Raw genomic sequence first — 18459 nt, 5'->3', positions numbered from 1 at the left:
AGGCTACAGAGGCAGAGACACAGAGACATCATGAAAACTATTGCAGCCTTCTTGCTGGTGCTGTGTCACCTGGCCATCAGTCATGGTAAGTCACCATCAGATGCCATATATTTTCCTTTAACATTTGAAATTTCATTCGAAAAAGAGATCCACTATTAAAATAAAATGTAAAAAAACTATGCCTTTTCTTACAAAATGATTGTAAACATGACAGTAAAGCTCATTATGAGTCATTATAGTATACAATATATTATAGTATATTGGGTTTTTGAAACACTGAAATGTGAATTTTAGATACCTTTTTCCCCCCAAAATGGATATAGGCTATTCACTGTCAAAAATATGATTGTAATTTTACAGTAAAATACTGGCAATTTAGTTGCCAATAAAGTACTGTGAAATTGCAGTATCCTATTGGCAACTATATTGACAGTAAATTACTGTAAATTATATGACAGTATCTAACTGTAGATTTGCATGATTACTACTGTAAATAATTCCACTACCCTCTTGTTAAATTACAGTACCTTGTTGGCAACTTTATTGCCAGTAAATTGCTGTAAATGATCTGCCAGTACTTAACTGTAAATGTGCATGGTCATCAGTGTGAGACACAAGTACTGTGCTGTAAATTCAAAATTTGGCGATATGAACGTAACTATACTGCACATTACTGTAAACCTTACAAAGCTATGCACCAATACAACAAAAGACAGAAAACTGCTCACTGAAGTTCAACATTTAACATAAAATCTAATTCTGCATTTACAAGTAGCTGCTAAAGTAGCCGCCCTTTACCTTGATGGAATGGCAAAGGCTTTGCAAAGAAATTCATACATAGGCATCAACTTCACTATTTATATTTGTCTAAGAAACTAATTTCAAGCATTTAAGCATAAACTTTAGATCAAAATGGCTTTAAAAGAATGAAACACATGAAAAACAACACATTTAATCAGTGTGTCAAAACATTTAACTGGCAGTGTAAACTAACAATGCTAATTTGCGCTTTCATGACTTGCCAATCCACTCAAAGTCCATCAGTGTGAACACTTGTGTGTTCATGGCCTGCCTTCTCTTGGCCTTGGATCCCTCAGAAGGGTTGATGCCGACAAATCCTCTGTAAAAACAAAATAAATTATTTGGTGATTGATATTTAGACATAAGAGACAAGGCATTCTATTAAACCTGGCCTGCTTTTCCACTGTGCCATTATGCCAGAATACACAAAATAAAAATACTGTACACTATGCATACAGTACAAACATAGACATACTATAAATATACAATTTACAATTTCCCATTTGGCAGACGCTTTTATCCAAAGCGACTTACACGTGAGATATTAATACAACACAAGCAAGGATCTAGTCAGGAGAGAACAACGAGAGTAAAGCTAAGTTCTAGTCCGACATAGGTGCCAAGAGGCAGTGCATAGAGGCAGTGCATATGCAAATATACTGTAAGATCTGGGAGCTTAGCAAATATTTATATATTAAAATATTTAAGAATTATTCAAATTAGTGAATAGATTAGTGAGATCAGCTCAATCAGATTAACTCAAAGATAATATATGATACACGTGTAACATATATTATCTTTGAGTTAATCTGAATATAGTCATTTAAAAAGACAGTCATCAGTCTTGTAGCTTCTGAATACATGCACTACTCTATTTAACAGAGCCAGATGGAGGCAGGAGGGCCTCAGATGATGGTGAAGAAAGTAAATAAAGCTAAAATCAGTGTGTTCCTGGTTTTGCTAAAGATGTTGTTGATGCCATAAAAGTGATGCCCATCTCCTAACTGGTACCCTTGTACACAATAATATTCAGTTCATAAACAAGTCTCAATGTGGTGCATTAAGAATATTTCAGTTTTGCTTTCATTCTCCTGCATCTGCTGTGAGGAGGAGGTCATTAGCTACTTTGACAAGGGCTGTTTCTGTGCTGTGTAATGCTCTAAAACCTGATTGGAATTTTACTGGCTGGATATTAATTGGGTAAAAACAATTTTTTCTAAAACTTTAGATAAAAAAGGCAGTTTAGAGATGGGTCTAAAATTTGTAAGATCAGATGCATCAAGGCTGGGCTTTTTAAGAAGAGGCTGAACTACTGCATGCTTAAAACTAGAAGGAAAAGTTCCTGTGGCCAGAGAACTGTTGACAGAATAGACAGAATACTAGGACATACTGTGTCAAAGACATCTTTGAGAAATTTTGTTGGAACAACATCAGAACAGCAAGTAGAGGACCTCATTTGAGAGACAATATCCTTTAAAAACAATAAAGAAATTGGTTGAAAACAATTTAAAACAGCTGAATTTTCCAACATAACAGAGGAGTCCCTGTCAGCAGGTGAAAGCTGACATCTTATATTTTCAACCTTCTGAGTAAAACAAACTAAAAATTCCTCACACTTCTCTGTGGAGGCTTCAAGGCTGTGGCTGGAGGAGGGGCTAATGACAGAATCTATGCCTTGGAACAGAACCTTAGAGTTGTGACAGTTTTTAGATATAAGGTCTCAGAAAAAAGCAGCTCTTGCATCCTTAAACATTTTCTGATATGTGAGCATTCGATTTCTCAAGATAACATGGAAGATCTGTAATTTATTAGCCTTCCATTTACGCTCAGCTTTTCTACATTCTCTTTGAGAGGCCCGAGTTGTATCATTGAGCCACGGAAGAGCTTGAGGTTTTGACCTCCTGTTTTTGAGAGGAGCAATGGAATCGAGTACTGCCAAACAGGTTTGATTAAAATGAGTGACTAGCTCATCAGTGTGACTGTGGGATGTCATGACAGATATATCTATATATGTGAGTTGCCAGGAAAGCCTCAGAGAATTTGGTTCCAGAGGTTGCGTTTAAATGCGAGAGCTGAGTGGAGAGGATGGCTTTGAGGTAGAAGGAAGTAGCGGAGCATACAATTGCCTTGTGGTCAGACACATACATATCCTTTATCTCAAGATTATTTAGCGGCAAACCAAATGAGAGTACAAGGTCAAGAGTATGGCCCTTTACATGAGTAGGCTCAGTAACAAATTGAATAAGGTTAAAAGACTCAATAAGCTGCATAAAAAATGACAAGTGCATGCGATGGGCAACACACATGGATGTTAAAATCACCAAGTATTAAAATTCTATCGTATTTAGGCACAATGAGAGACAGAAGGTCAGAGAATTCCTGGATGAAGTCTTGGTTCAGTTTAGGGGGTCTGTAGACTAGGACACATAGCAAGGGAGCCTTACCATTTACTAGGAAACTCAGTGATTCAAAAGTGTGAAAAGTGCCATTACAGATAGGGGAACATTTTATATGATTTTTGTGAATAACAGCTACCCCGCCACCACGACCAGATAGCCTGGGTTGATGGAAATTAATAAAACCAGGAGGTGTAGCTTCAATCAATGGAGTGAAATCACCTGACTCAACCAAGTTTCAGTAATCATAAAAAAATCGAAATTAAAAGAGTTAATAAAATCATGGCAGATAAAAGACTTGTTAGAGAGAGATCTAACATTCAAAAGTCCAAACCTGACAACTAGGTCGGAGGTGGGAGTGTAAGATCTCTTCTGATCTGAGAGTGAAGTGCAGACAATTAATAAAAGATTCTGAGAGTTGACACCTCTGGAACTGATGCACGGCTTCACTAAGTCTTTCCCTGGTAATAACAAGAATATTGGTGGGGGAGAAATTATCAATGGGACTGTTTTTTGACAGACCGAGCACTGTGGGATATTCTTTTATTTTGTTTTTGTAAACAGTAGATCCTCAAATCATTTCAACATGTTTCTTTAAACATGCATACATACAAAAAAACACAAAAAAAACAACAAACAAACATAATGGCATATAAACATTGTGTATATGGCAAAAACAGTAGTTACAAATAGGACAGAAGAAATATATGCATACAAAAACATGTTTATAATAAAGTACAAACCCCCCGCAAAAACTACTGTGGGATATTCTAATTTTGACCCGGAACCAAAGTTATAGTTACTTGGCCCCTGGGGACGTCAATAGGTGACGGAGATGTCCACTCTGTTAATGTATGAATGGATGATATTTTGAGAAACCCTAGCTCTGCCACTGAGTGAAACCCTTCACATGTTTTCAATCAGTAGTTTTTGCAGTGATCCTTGGTTAAAGCGAAGCAAAGCATGCCAAAGCTTCAGTTGTCTGCATCCACTTGCATCAATGTTTTTCTCTCCACAGCCTGGAACTGCGACAAGGTCTCGCAGCTGTCCGATGTACAGCAGATTGATGCTGGACTGGGGCAAGTGGTTGCAACAGACAAACACAATTATGCCTATTTCCTGAGCGGATCGTCCTGGGACAGACTGCCCTCAGACAACATCAAGCATGTCACAGTGGGACACGCAGGGATCTGGGCCGTTGATACCAACAACTACATCTACAAGCTTGTGGCTGGCAAGTGGTCACGTCTCAATGGTAAAAACGGGCCTTTTTTTTTTTTACATTATTTGTATGCCTTCCTTTCCAATTTGCAAAATATAAAACACAAGCTATACATTTGAAATATATTTTAGATGGTGAAAATCTGTTTTCCTCCCATGTGCTGTTGAAAACAGATATCTAATATGTTGGCCAATCAAAATATATTTTGAATGCATGTCATCTACATGAACAAATATATTTTTGGGGCCATTTTTTTTTTTTAAATAAATAAACATATGAAGTATACAAAATTAATTTTTTGCTGTATGAGTTTACCTATTTTTGTTTTGGTTTGAGGTAAGTTGATGTTTTTAATAAGCCCTTAGTTTTTATTTTAATCTCACCTGTGCAAATTAGTAGTTCGCTTTTCTTCTTTATGTATTTTTTAAGTATTGTATTTAATCACTTTGCTTATATTTTTTTTTATCGCTGTGCAACTAAACTAAAACGTAAAACCAGTAGATGTGAATATCATCAGATCTGCCACGGATTGTACAAGACAAGTGAGGGTGTTTAGCCTTATATTCAGACTGAATGGCCATTTCGTTACCACTCCATTATTCAGTCTGAGATTGCCTCCTTGTTAGCTTTTTTCTGTGTGGGGGGGGTTGATCATTAGTGACTGATGTAACTGACCGCTCTGACATTATTTTCAGTTACACTGATGCTTGGCATATTTACTAATTTTACCAAGAATGTTGGTAGTTTTTGACCAAAATATCGTCTTTGCAAAGATAGTATGTTGGTTAAGGGGTGATTTCAACAAACATTATTCTGCCGAAACGCCAATGAAAAACCATTGTATGAACGGTTCAAACTTTAGTCCCGCCCACAAAGGCGCTGATTGGCCGATCGTTTTTCCGAGCTAGAAATCGCCAATGAATGGAGCAACACCAGGCTCTCTGAATCGCTCGACCAAATCTGAAGAGTGGGCAGGTCACGATTCAGGAGTCTGGAACCAGGCTAGAGGGTGTTTTGAGATGAGATTAACTTTACTGATCCCTGTGGGGAAGTTGGGTCGTTGCTGCAGCAAATTGCAGGATCCAGATAACAATACAAACTACAGAACATATTAAAAACTTCAGATAGTGTCTTCATCATGTTAACCGCTCCTGTTGGCAGATTTACAGAACAGATGTATGCAGTTTATAGATTTATGAAGTAGGGCTGCAACTAACGATTATTTTCATTGTCGATTAATCTGTCGATTATTTTATCGATTAATCGATTAGTTGTTTGGTCTATAAAATGTCAGAAAATGGTGAAAAATGTGGATCAGTGTTTCCCAAAGCCCAAGATGACGTCCTCAAATGTCTTGTTTTGTCCACAAACCAAAGATATTCAGTTTACTGTCATAGAGGAGTAAAGAAACCAGAAAATATTCATGTTTAAGAAGCTGGAATCAGAGAATTTTGACTTATTTTTCTTAAAAAATTACTCAAACCGATTAATCGATTATCAAAACAGTTGCCGATTAATTTAATAGTTGACAACTAATCGATTAATCGATTAATCGTTGCAGCTCTATTATGAAGTCACTGCATGCTGACTAAATGTACCTGTACCTCTGTGTTTTTCCTTGCATTCAGGTATGTTGGCGCAGATTGACGCTGGCGGTAATCTTTTTATTGTGGGAGCCAATCACGTCAACAAAGCCTACTGTCTAAGGACGAGCGACACTTTAGACTTCAAGGGCGTGGGCTCCGTCCACTGGACACAGATGCCAACTAGCTTGAAGTACTACAGCTGCGGCCCCTACGGATGCTGGGGAGTTGACACGAGCTCCCGTGTCCACCTCACCCAGGTGGGATACTGGTTGCACAACCTGTGAAAACACATACGACTTTTAACTCTTACACACTGTATTATTATTATTGAGCACATTAATCTCACGCTCATGAATCATGACAGCAACTGATGGCAGTCGTTCTGATGTTGACATGTGCATCTCTTGACAGAGTGTGACACCGTCCAACTGCGACAACTCTGACTGGATGCAGATCTCAGGACTGGCCTTGAAAATGGTTGAGGTGGGGAGTGACGGCAGCGTCTTCGGAGTGAACACATCCGGCCAGGTCTACCAAAGGTAAGCCAATACTCCACGCAATCTGGTAACAACAGGGCTGCAGTAGATACAAAGCAAGCCAAAGTACCCATAATATTCTGTAAATATAATAACAATTATTTATTTAAAAATAATTTATTCTGTAAATAATACTGTAATATTCAGTAATGAACGTTCTCAAGATTGTTATGGCTTCTATTCCAACACATGCACACTGACTGAAAACATTTCTTTAAAGTATTGCAATATACCAACCTAAGGATAAAAAGCAGGAGAAAACAAGTAAATATGTTGCCAACCACAAATAATGCAGGTGCCCCTTGGACCAATCAACAGTTATGGCCTTTCAGTGTTTACAATTTTGACCTTCAATTATGATGTCCACATTAGGCCAATCACAATTAGGCCAATTGTTTTGAAACGCTATAACATAGTGCCAAAATACGCCATCCTTCCAAGATTCGTCAAAATCGCTCCGGTGGTGTTTGAGATAAGTTTGAGTTTTAGATTTTGGCCCCATTAGGCCAATCAGAGTAATTTTTCAAATGCTGGAACATAGTGTAAAAATGCATCATCCCTCCAAGTTTCATCAAAATCCCACAGTTGTGTGTTTGAGGATAAAATCACGTTTTTTAAATATTGACTGGAATGAAAACCTTCTCTTACTTCATAAGATGAATATAAGTGATCCCAGAGGGGAATCAGGTTCAATTGGCACAGCAAGGAATAGCACAAAAACAAATCAGATATCATATAAAATTAAAAAATCTCAAAAACTGAGCATCTTCATAATGCTTGTAAGTTTCTGCTGCCGATAAAAAGAACTCTCCCAATGATCGATTCACAGACTTCTACATTCATCTTCTCTCTCAACAGAACCGGCATCACCAGTTGTGTTCCAGAAGGGACCACATGGACACAAGTCCCCATGAGCACGACCATGAAACACGTCAGCTACGACCTAGGCCATCTCTGGGTCGTGTCCACCTCTGGTCAGGTCTTTCAGTGCACAGAGTAATGTCAGCTCTATGGCAGATGTACAATTCTGCATAGTAATGACAATTTTCTTTTTGAGAGATTACTGGGCTTTTTGGCAGTAGTTTTTTCTTAGTAGTTTTTTCCTGTCTGTCTTGGCTGTAAACTTTTAACTTTCCTTGAGAACGCACTCTGTGCACAATGAATAAATCATTAAATAAACTTCTTTTCAAGCATCCAAACTGTTGTTTCTTTGTTGCAGTTCTGACATTTGCCAATCCATAGGCTCTGATGTAACTACCCCTTTGTCCTCATGTTTAGACTACTGTAACTCTCTTTATTAAGACAGCTAACCCTGATACAAGTCCACCTAAATTTGACAAAGTAGATCTACGAATGACAAAGGTGGCTGAGGATGTCCTAAAATGGCCATCATAATTGTGTAGAGAGGGAGGTGTTCCAGGTTGTTTTTCCCCTCTACCCACTCAATTACCATGTCAGCAGAAGAAAGATACACAGCTGAATTTGGGCAATTTGAGCAAAGAAATGAAAACCTGATCGTAATGTTGAGTAGAGAAAACTCAAGGATAAAAGGAGACTGGAGTAGCTGATCGGACTGGAGTAGGATGGATCGGATGAGAAAAGTGAAGTTCCATACATAGCATTTACTCGACTGGTAAGTTAGCTTGCTAGCTAGTTACTTGTGTTACAATATTGAGCTGGAAATTCTAGTACATGCTGTGCTGATGGCTGAGGTAGCTGGTATAGTTACCTGAAACGCCTTCAACTTAGGCTGCCAATCAAATGAAGGGGCGGGAGCTTCCTCTCCAAGTCGAGATCTGGGTGTAAACATTGTAGCCTTGTAAATATTAAAAACGTACTCCGAATGTCTTCAAAAGAAATAGATTTTTTCAACATAATCATTGGGGTCTAACAACATACTCTATGTTTGTAGGAGTCAAATTATGAATGTAAACGCATCTGCATTGTTTACATACGGAAGCCGAGCTTGCAATTATTTTTTTTAATGCCGTTGAGATCACGAGATATTTAACTCGTGATCTCGAGAAAACAAGCTTTGTTATCTCGAGATCACAAGATATTTAACTCGAGAAAACGACTTTTGTTTTCTCGAGATCACGGGATAATATGGAGAACTCGAAAGAGTGTCTGGTTCATTTGATCACACCTGATTTCAGCCTTCAAGATCACTGTCATGACTGTCGGGGAGGATTCATAACTGAACAGGAAGCATAAATGTGTAGTTTTGTTTGCTGCAGTTACAAGGGCGTCACTTTGTGTTGAAAAGTGGTGGGGACATAAGGGCAGAGTATGAGGTCAGAGTAGATAATTATGGCGAGGAAAAAAATTGCATAACGGCGCATCAAAAGGGCATAGCCTAGGCTACTACAGAGTCGACAATATGAAAATACTCAGCATAAAACACACAACAACATCAACCGCACAAGTACAGTCATCCATATGCATCACATCCACAGCTGCAACACAAGTCAAGAATTTGTTAAAGTTACTGATCGGCGCATGCACGTTTTTGGGTCATTTTAGAATCAGTAGGCTAGGGGGATTTTTTTTTATTTATTTTTTTTAGCTTATGTTACTGTTTTTTGGACGATGCACATTTGTTTCTTTTATATTTACGTTGCATTGTATGTTTTCTTATTGTGCAAATAAACCTTTCTCAAAGCATTCTCATTTGTTAATTAACATTTCTTTCTGCGAGCTACTTTTCAGAACATTTTTAACAAATTATGCTTTTAAAAAGTGATGGGGACAAAATCAGCCATTTCAAAAAGTGGTGGGGACATGTCCCCAGCGTCCCCAGTGTAAATGACACCTATGTGCAGTTACGATTTTCAGCTTAAAAATCAGTTGCTACATTTGTCAAGACGCCATATGCATGCTGGCATGGCACTCCTGATCTCTGATAAACATTAGAAGTAATAGGAGGAAACAACACTGTTTTCTTGTGATAACGGGTTGATTATCTAGTCTTATTCAAACTCAAACTGATAGCCAATATTTACAAAACTAGAAGGTAGTCTTATTCAAACTCAAACGTGAGACAAAGAAAACAACTAAATTAACTAACTCAAGCCTATACTCAAACTTCAATGCAACTACTGTATATCAGTAGATTAACACTTGCATTGTTTTTGTTTGTCTTGCATTGTTGAAGTCACATTGAAATTGTTAACTTGATTACTTATATCACTTATATACATATATATATATATATATATACATACATATATATATATTATTTTAGTTTTTATATATATTTTTTTTTATTATTTTTTTTATATATAATTTTATTTCATTATCTATTTTATTCTATCAACTAATATTGTTATTCACATTATTTTTTGTTACTTTCATTCCTTAACATTGTCTTTCATAAACGTAATTGTGCTTTGGCAACACATGTCAAATGTCATGCCAATAAAGCCTATTGAATTGAATTGATTGAGAGAGAGAGAGAGAGAGAGCAGCAGTGGTCGAGCGAGCTAGAGAGTGAATGAAGAGAGGGAGCGGTGGTAGCGAGAAAGCCGGTGAATCAGAGAAATTAAACGTTATTTTCTGATTGTTTCACAGCGGTTACGTTCTAAAGCACAAATAAACACGCCCACACTCCCGCACACCACCGCACAACCCTGCGGGAAGTACCGCAACGCCTGATTTGGTGTGAATAGGCCTCACTCTGTGCAGCGGACGGGTCTGCTTCAGAGCTCTGTGTGTTTGTGCCTGAACACGACGAGAAGGGGGGGCAGTGGGTGACTTTGGAGGCGGGCAGTAGGCTGCCCACCCAATCAGAAGTTAGAACGGTACTGGTATTTTCTGTGCTATTTTTCCATTGGCTGAAGAAAAAAAAAATGTTTCTTAACTTTTGATTGGGTGGGCAAGACGCACGTTTGGGTGGGCTGAGCCCACCCCTGCCCATATGCTGCCTTCAAATGGAACTCGTGAGCTCATGGTTACGACATGGGAAGTCGTGTACACGATATGCTTGGTGTTCAAGTGGTTAAGTTGTGAGAGTCCAATCTAAAGTCGCAGCAAATAACATTCATTAAACATTTTCTAATGTTTAGTAAGACATTGTTTGCCATGACTGTGACCAAGGAAAGACAAACAAAATTACAATGGCAGTAATTATATTTTATTGTTCACTTCCTGCAAGAAAATCACATGACTGAATTTGACCAAACAGACCTGTGTAAAACCACAGTTCTAAAAAGAAAATCCTTACAATTGTACATTGTGAATCTTAGACGGCTACTTCACTTGATGTGGTTAAATCATAATAATGATATACCGGTTGCTGCCTTCTCACTTGACGCCGAGAAGGCATTTGATCGGGTTGAGTGGGGTTTTTTATTCAGTGTCTTAGAAAAGTTTGGGTTTGGGAGGGAGTTTCTTAACTGGGTTAAGGTAATTTATGCGAAACCTAGTGCAGCCGTTGTCACAAATGGTCTGATTTCCCCATTTTTTGGGCTGTCCAGAGGCACAAAGCAGGGGGATCCTCTTTGCCCTCTTCTGTTTACATTATTTATCGATTTAGCGATAGCTATAAGAAAAGAGGCAATAATTAAGGGAGTACAGGTGGGTGGAAGAGAACATAAACCTTTTCTGTATGCTGATGACATTCTTTGCCTGGTTTCAGATCCAGCATCCTCTACCCAGGCTCTTCTTAATATAATTGAAACATTTTCTCAGATTTCTGGCTACAAAGTCAATTGGTACAAATCAGAGGCTATGCCTGTATCCAAGGTATGTCATCCAGCTATGGTTAGAGCTGGCCGATTTAAGTGGATCTCATCTGGTATGAAGTATTTAGGGATCAAATTGTGCGCCGATATTGCAGATATAATACATATTAATGTGACTCTCCTCCTTACAAAGATAAGGCACAGTCTAGAGAAATGGACGGCACTCAATCGAACCCTTTGGGGCAAGATTAACACCATTAAAATAGTGATTGCCCCACACACTAACTACCTGACAATGATGCTTCCGATAACTGAACTGTATTGTCTGAATTTTTCAGACAATACAACCAAATTATAAAGGATTATCTATGGAATGGGAAGAATCCAAGGATAAACTTACAAAAACTGTACTGTACAGTATTGCCTTCGAGCTGGCTAAATTGGCAAGACACTGGATTAATGAGAGTAATCACCTAGGATGGATGGGAATAGAACAAGAACTTACTGCCCCCTTCAGTCCAATTGAGGCTCTATCACAAAATATCACATCTCTGAATAAGCCTGGGAGCAAAGAGACTAATCCAATTTTACAACACTCGAAGAATGTCTGGACTAAACTTCACAAACTGTTAAAGATTTCACATTATAAGCAGGTATATTCTTCACCTTGGAATAACCCAGCGATAAGAGTGGGGAAGAAGGTAATTTTTTTGGCATTCCTGGTTGTCTAGTGGTATAAGATATATAGCTGACCTGGTTACTGATAAAACATTCAAATCTTATCAAGAACTCTGTGCACAGTTCAACCTAAAAGATAAATCTGACTTCTGGAAGTATTTGCAAATAAGAAGTAGTTTGGGGAGTGTAGTTAAGCAGTTGCATGGGGAGGATAATATGGTACAGCTCTATTTTAAATTGTCTAAAAATAATAATTCAGCTTCCACCCTTTATAAGGTAACTGCTAATGCAATATATGGCAACTGTGAGAACCTTAGGCTTATCTGGCAGAAGGATTTGAATTTGAATTTTGATAAGGAGTCTTGGGCAAAGATAATTTCCAGTGCAGGCTGGTTTACAAGAGAAGCTCGGGGAAAATTTACACACTATAAGATACTTCATCGATATTATTTTACGCCTGTCCATCTTCATAAAATGGGTTTACTGGAAAATAATTTGTGCTGGAAATGTAAAAGGCATGAAGGCACTTTTCTCCATGCAATGTGGGCCTACCCTCTGGTTCTGCCTTTCTGGAGAGAGATCATCAAAATAATACAGGAGTGGCTAGGTCTACCTGTGCCTGAATCAATTCGGGGACAGGTCGTGTTTACCTTTTGTACTTGTTTATTTGTGTTAATGTTCCTTAAAAAAAAAAGAAAGAGTTAAATAAAAACTTAAATAACAAACAATTGTACATTGTGTAGCTGTACATTGTGGCCACAAAAACAAAAGTAGCCTAATTATTACATGCATGAAAATTCCAACATTGATCTGAACAGTTACACACACACACACACACACACACACACACACACACACACACACACACACGGGTTGTTATTTTATCTACCCAAATGCTGTTTTGAGTTTATCTGGCCATTTTAAGGGGTCATTTCCACAGAGCTGGGTAGTTTCTGTGTCGCCCAGCCGCTGGTTTAGTTTCATGGCTGGGTCAGCTTCAGTGACAGCTGACTTGCAAGTCAGTCAAGTCAAGTTTTGGTTTGTCAACAAGTGGTCTGTTGGGCTCCTCTTCTGCAAGGAAGCAGTCCTTCTCGTCCTCCTGTGCACTTCAGGGGCAAATCAAGTTAAAAGGTTTGTATCCATATTTATACCTTTCTATGTCAGTACAGCCAAAACTATCATTCTGTAACATTAGCTCATGTGTTACGCACTCACTTTTGGTCCATGCTAGGCTAGCTAGATAGGTTAGCTAACCTTAGTGTTACTGGCTAGCTAGCCAAAAAGCCCCACCTGTCTAAGAAATAAATATATTTTAAATGTAACCTTAATCAAGTGTAACAGCGTCAATGTTAGATATTAGCTACTTTTGTCCTATGTTAGCCCAGAGTCAGAGGTGGCTAGCATAAGACCTTTCGTCATGTCCGTGCTTCATTTAAGGGTCACATAAAAAAAATCGTTTTGGAGCAAGCAGGGAGTGTGTTACTATAGGTTCAAATCAGGGCCAGTATGTTTGAGTTGAAAAAGAAAAAGTTGTAAATTAAACAAAATTATTGTAACCAAAAAGTAGTCATTATAACTTAAAATCAAGGACCAAAACCATGATGAACAAAATAATTATGAGTTGAGAGCAAAACAATCAGTTCTAAACCTGTAAAATATTAAGTAAGTATAAAAAGTAAAAATACTGTTGACCAAATACATAAATAAAAAAAAATGTAAACCAAAAATAAGTTGTTTTTAAAAAATAGTCTTTTTGAATTTCAAAATGTTCTAGCTTTAAGTATTTTGTCAATCTTTCTCTTGCAGACTTTGTTCCAGTCATTCACAAATTTTACATTTCACATTTTTTTGCTTTCTCAAGTTCAGTTTTCTCTCGGGTAATTTTGGCCCTGTTATGGTGTGGAGAGGGGGGTCACAGGGGGGTCTCTGAGGGGGGAGCAGTTCAGGCTTGTCGCTGCTGCCTGTACTGCACAGCTAGTACAGACCGGTCGGCACGATGGCTGCAAATCGTGAGCCACAAGTAAGTTATTTTTTCAATTTTTTTTTTAAGAATTACTGAAAGATTACTGAAAATTTGATGCAGGTGGCAGATTATGTTGTATAAAAATCCATATGGCAGATTGTAGGGCTGGGCGATATGGACCAAAAATCATATCTCTGTATTTTTAGGCTGAATGGCGATACACGATATATATCTCGGTATTTTCTACGAAGTGGGCTAAATGTTCAGTTGTAAGTTACACAATGAGATTTTTGATAAATAATCATCAGTAATGTGGATATAATGACTAAGTGGTTAAAGGCAAAGCTAGAACAGCCTGGTAAGTTCAGAAAATTACATCACTTTACTGTAATGCAGCCTTTAAAACCACAAAAAGACAACACTTACGCCATATCGCGGTATTACGATATCCAAAATCTAAGACGATATCTAGTCTCATATCACAATATCGATCTGTGTCCAGTCGACAGAGCCCACGCCCTTGAAGTCCAAAGTGTCGCTCGTCCATAGACAGTAGGCTTTGTTGACGTGATTGGCTCCCGCAATAAAAAGATTACCGCCAGCGTCAATCTGCGCCAACATACCTGAATGCAAGGAAAAACACAGAGGGACAGGTACATTTAGTCAGCATGCAGTGGCTTCATAAATCTGTAAACTGCATACATCTGTTCTGTAAATCTGCCAACAGGAGCAGTCAACATGATGAAGACACTATCTGAAGTTTTTAATATGTTCTCCTAGTTTGTATTGTTATCTGGATCCTGCAATTTGCTGCAGCAACGACCCAACTTCCCCACAGGGATCAGTAAAGTTAATCTCATCTCAAAACACCCTCTAGCCTGGTTCCAGACTCCTGAATCGTGACCTGCCCACTCTTCAGATTTGGTCGAGCGATTCAGAGAGCCTGGTGTTGCTCTATTCAACGGCGATTTCTAGCTCGGAAAAACGATCGGGCCAATCATCTGTCTTTGCAAAGACAATATTTTTGTCAAAAACGACCAACATTCTTGGTAAAATTAGTAAATATGCCAAGCATCAGTGTAACTGAAAATAATGTCAGAGCGGTCGGTTACATCAGTCACTTATGATTGGTTCGGGGAAAATCAACCCCCCCACACAGAAAACAGCTAACAAGGAGGCAATCTCAGACTGAATAATGGAGTGGTAACGAAATGGCCATTCAGTCTGAATATCAGGCTAAACACCCTCAGTTGTCTTGTGCAATCCGTGGCAGATCTGATGATATTCACATCTACTGGTTTTACATTTTAGTTTAGTTGCAGTGATGAAAAAAATATATAAGCAAAGTGATTAAATACAATACTAAATACATAATGAAGAAAAGCGAACTACTAATTTGCACAGGTGAGATTAAAATAAAAACTAAGGGCTTATTAAAAACATCAACTTACCGCAAACCTAAACAAAAATAGGTAAACTCATATAGCAAAAAATTAATTTTGTATTCTTCTTGTATTCTTTAGATTTTCACCATCTAAAATATATTTCAAATGTATAGCTTGTGTTTTTTATTTTGCAAATTGGAAAGGAAGGCATACAAATAATGTAAAAAGAAATTGACACGTGACACGTGATTACCATTGACACGTGACCACTTGCCAGCCACAAGCTTGTAGATGTAGTTGTTGGTATCAACGGCCCAGATCCCTGCGTGTCCCACTGTGACATGCTTGATGTTGTCTGAGGGCAGTCTGTACCAGGACGATCCGCTCAGGAAATAGGCATAATTGTGTTTGTCTGTTGCAACCACTTGCCCCAGTCCAGCATCAATCTGCTGTACATCGGACAGCTGCGAGACCTTGTCGCAGTTCCAGGCTGTGGAGAGAAAAACATGCAGACAACTGAAGCTTTGGCATGCTTTGCTTCGCTTTAACCAAGGATCACTGCAAAAACTACTGATTGAAAACATGTGAAAGGTTTCACTCAGTGGCAGAGCTAGGGTTTCTCAAAATATCATCCATTCATACATTAACAGAGTGGACATCTCCGTCACCTATTGACGTCCCCAGGGGCCAAGTAACTATAACTTTGGTTCCTGGTCAAAATTAGAATATCCCACAGTAGTTTTTGCGGGGGGTTTGTACTTTATTATAAACATGTTTTTGTATGCATATATTTCTTCTGTCCTGTTTGTAACTACTGTTTTTGCCATATACACAATGTTTATATGCCATTATGTTTGTTTGTTGTTTTTTTTTGTATGTATGTATGTATGTTTAAAAAAACATGTTGAAACGATTTGTGGATCTACTGTTTACCAAAAAAAAAAAAGAATATCCCACAGTGCTCGGTCTGTCAAAAAACAGTCCCATTGATAATTTCTGCCCCACCAATATTCCTGTTATTACCAGGGAAAGACTTAATATAGTGAAGCCCTGCATCAGTTCCAGAGGTGTCAACTCTCAGAATCTTTTATCAATTGTCTGCACTTCACTCTCAGATAAGAAGAGATCTTACACTCCCACCTCCGACCTAGCTGTCAGGCTTGGACTTTTGAATGTTAGATCTCTCTCTAACAAGTCTTTTATCCGCCATGATTTTATTTTTTATTATTTTCGATTTTTTTATGATTACTGAAACTTGGTTGAGTCAGGTGATTTCACTCCATTGATTGAAGCTACACCTCCTGGTTTTATTAATTTCCATCAACCCAGGCTATCTGGTCGTGGTGGCGGGGTAGCTGTTATTCACAAAAATCATATAAAATGTTCCCCTATCTTTAATGGCACTTTTCACACTTTTGAATCACTGAGTTTCCTAGTAAATGGTAAGGCTCCCTTGCTATGTGTCCTCGTCTACAGACCCCCTAAACTGAACCAAGACTTCATCCAGGAATTCTCTGACCTTCTGTCTCTCATTGTGCCTAAATATGATAGAATTTTAATACTTTGTGATTTTAACATCCATGTGTGTTGCCCATCGCATGCACTTGTCACTGATTTTATGCAGCTTATTGAGTCTTTTAACCTTATTCAATTTGTTACTGAGCCTACTCATGTAAAGGGCCATACTCTTGACCTTGTACTCTCATTTGGTTTGCCCCTAAATAATCTTGAGATAAAGGATATGTGTGTGTCTGACCACAAGGCAATTGTATTTGATGCTCCGCTACTTCCTTCTACCTCAAAGCCATCCTCTCCACTCAGCTCTCGCATTTAAACGCAACCTCTGGAACCAAATTCTCTGAGGCTTTCCTGGCAACTCACATATATAGATATATCTGTCATTTTTAGTCAATTTTTAGTTTGTTTTACCCAGAAGGTTGAAAATATAAGATGTCAGCTTTCACATGCTGACAGGGACTCCTCTGTTATGTTGGAAAATTCAGCTGTTTTAAATTGTTTTCAACCAGTTTCTTTGTTTTTAAAGGATATTGTCTCTCAAATGAGGTCCTCTACTTGCTGTTCTGATGTTGTTCCAACAAAATTTCTCAAAGATGTCTTTGACACAGTATGTCCTAGTATTCTGTCTATTCTGTCAACAGTTCTCTGGCCACAGGAACTTTTCCTTCTAGTTTTAAGCATGCAGTAGTTCAGCCACTTCTTAAAAAGCCCAGCCTTGATGCATCTGATCTTACAAATTTTAGACCCATCTCTAAACTGCCTTTTTTATCTAAAGTTTTAGAAAAAAATGTTTTTACCCAATTAATATCCAGCCAGTAAAATTCCAGTCAGGTTTTAGAGCATTACACAGCACAGAAACAGCCCTTGTCAAAGTAGCTAATGACCTCCTCCTCACAGCAGATGCAGGAGAATGCTCAGTCTTAATCCTCCTAGACCTGAGTGCAGCTTTTGACACAGTAGATCATGCTATTTTAATTGAGCGCCTTGAACAGTGGGTAGGTATCTCAGACTTAGCACTGAGTTGGCTTAAATCCTATTTCTCTAATAGGACCTTCTCTGTCACAATAGACAAGTCGTCGTCGACCACAGCAGACATCACCTGTGGGGTTCCACAAGGCTCAGTTCTTGGCCCCATCCTCTTCTCCCTCTACATGCTTCCACTTGGTCATATAATTCGTAAGCATAATGTTTCCTTTCACAGCTATGCTGACGACACACAGTTATATCTACCCTTAAGACATAATGATCCCAACTGCTTTAATACTCTCAGAAACTTTCTCAAGGACATTAAGTGTTGGATGTCACAAAACTTTCTTCAGTTAAATGAAAGCAAAACTGAAATAGTCTTATTCAGGCAGCCCAACGCAAGAAATCTTATTTTACATAATCTTGGTGACTTATCATCTAATATAAAGCCTGTGGCCAGAAACTTAGGAGTGATTTTGACAGTGACCTGACTTTCGAGGAGCAGGTAAAGAGAGTCGTGCAGTCCTGCTTCCTTCAACTAAGAAATGTATCAAAAATCAAGTCATTTTTATCTCATGCTGATTTAGAGAAGGTAATTCATGCTTTTATTTCATCTCGTCTAGACTATTGCAACTCTCTCTATACCTGCCTCAGTCAAAAATCAATCTCACGTCTCCAGCTTGTTCAAAATGCTGCAGCTAGAATTTTAACTGGCACTAAACGTAC

The 18459-nt window shown here is 38.3% G+C and overlaps 1 protein-coding gene across 1 annotated transcript; it reads left to right on the top strand.

Annotated features, from left to right (window-relative positions):
* LOC139656151 (fish-egg lectin-like) lies at positions 1 to 7657 on the top strand. The gene is made up of 5 exons (XM_071533656.1): positions 1 to 85; positions 4216 to 4452; positions 6048 to 6262; positions 6417 to 6544; positions 7400 to 7657. Exons 1-5 carry the CDS (start codon positions 31 to 33, stop codon positions 7539 to 7541), a joined length of 777 nt encoding a protein of 258 aa, XP_071389757.1. The 5' UTR covers positions 1 to 30; the 3' UTR covers positions 7542 to 7657.
* The last annotated feature ends 10802 nt before the right edge of the window (positions 7658 to 18459 follow it).

Source organism: Centroberyx affinis, unplaced genomic scaffold (assembly GCF_046629955.1).
Source record: "Centroberyx affinis isolate AG114_WGS23_722 - 3 ecotype Tasmania unplaced genomic scaffold, CSIRO-AGI_Caff_v1 ptg002388l_1, whole genome shotgun sequence".
NCBI lineage: Eukaryota > Metazoa > Chordata > Actinopteri > Beryciformes > Berycidae > Centroberyx > Centroberyx affinis.
The sequence above is the reverse complement of the archived record's forward strand: the minus strand, read 5'-3'. Positions and strand labels throughout refer to the sequence as shown.

What these genes read in the sequence shown, in the direction of transcription:
- LOC139656151 (XM_071533656.1), top strand. Translation starts at nt 31, where the DNA reads ATGAAAACTATTGCAGCCTTCTTGCTGGTGCTGTGTCACCTGGCCATC. An exon ending in TCACCTGGCCATCAGTCATG is followed by an intron (nt 86 to 4,215) that starts GTAAGTCACCAT and finishes TTCTCTCCACAG; the next exon opens with CCTGGAACTGCGACAAGGTC. An exon ending in CCCGTGTCCACCTCACCCAG is followed by an intron (nt 6,263 to 6,416) that starts GTGGGATACTGG and finishes ATCTCTTGACAG; the next exon opens with AGTGTGACACCGTCCAACTG.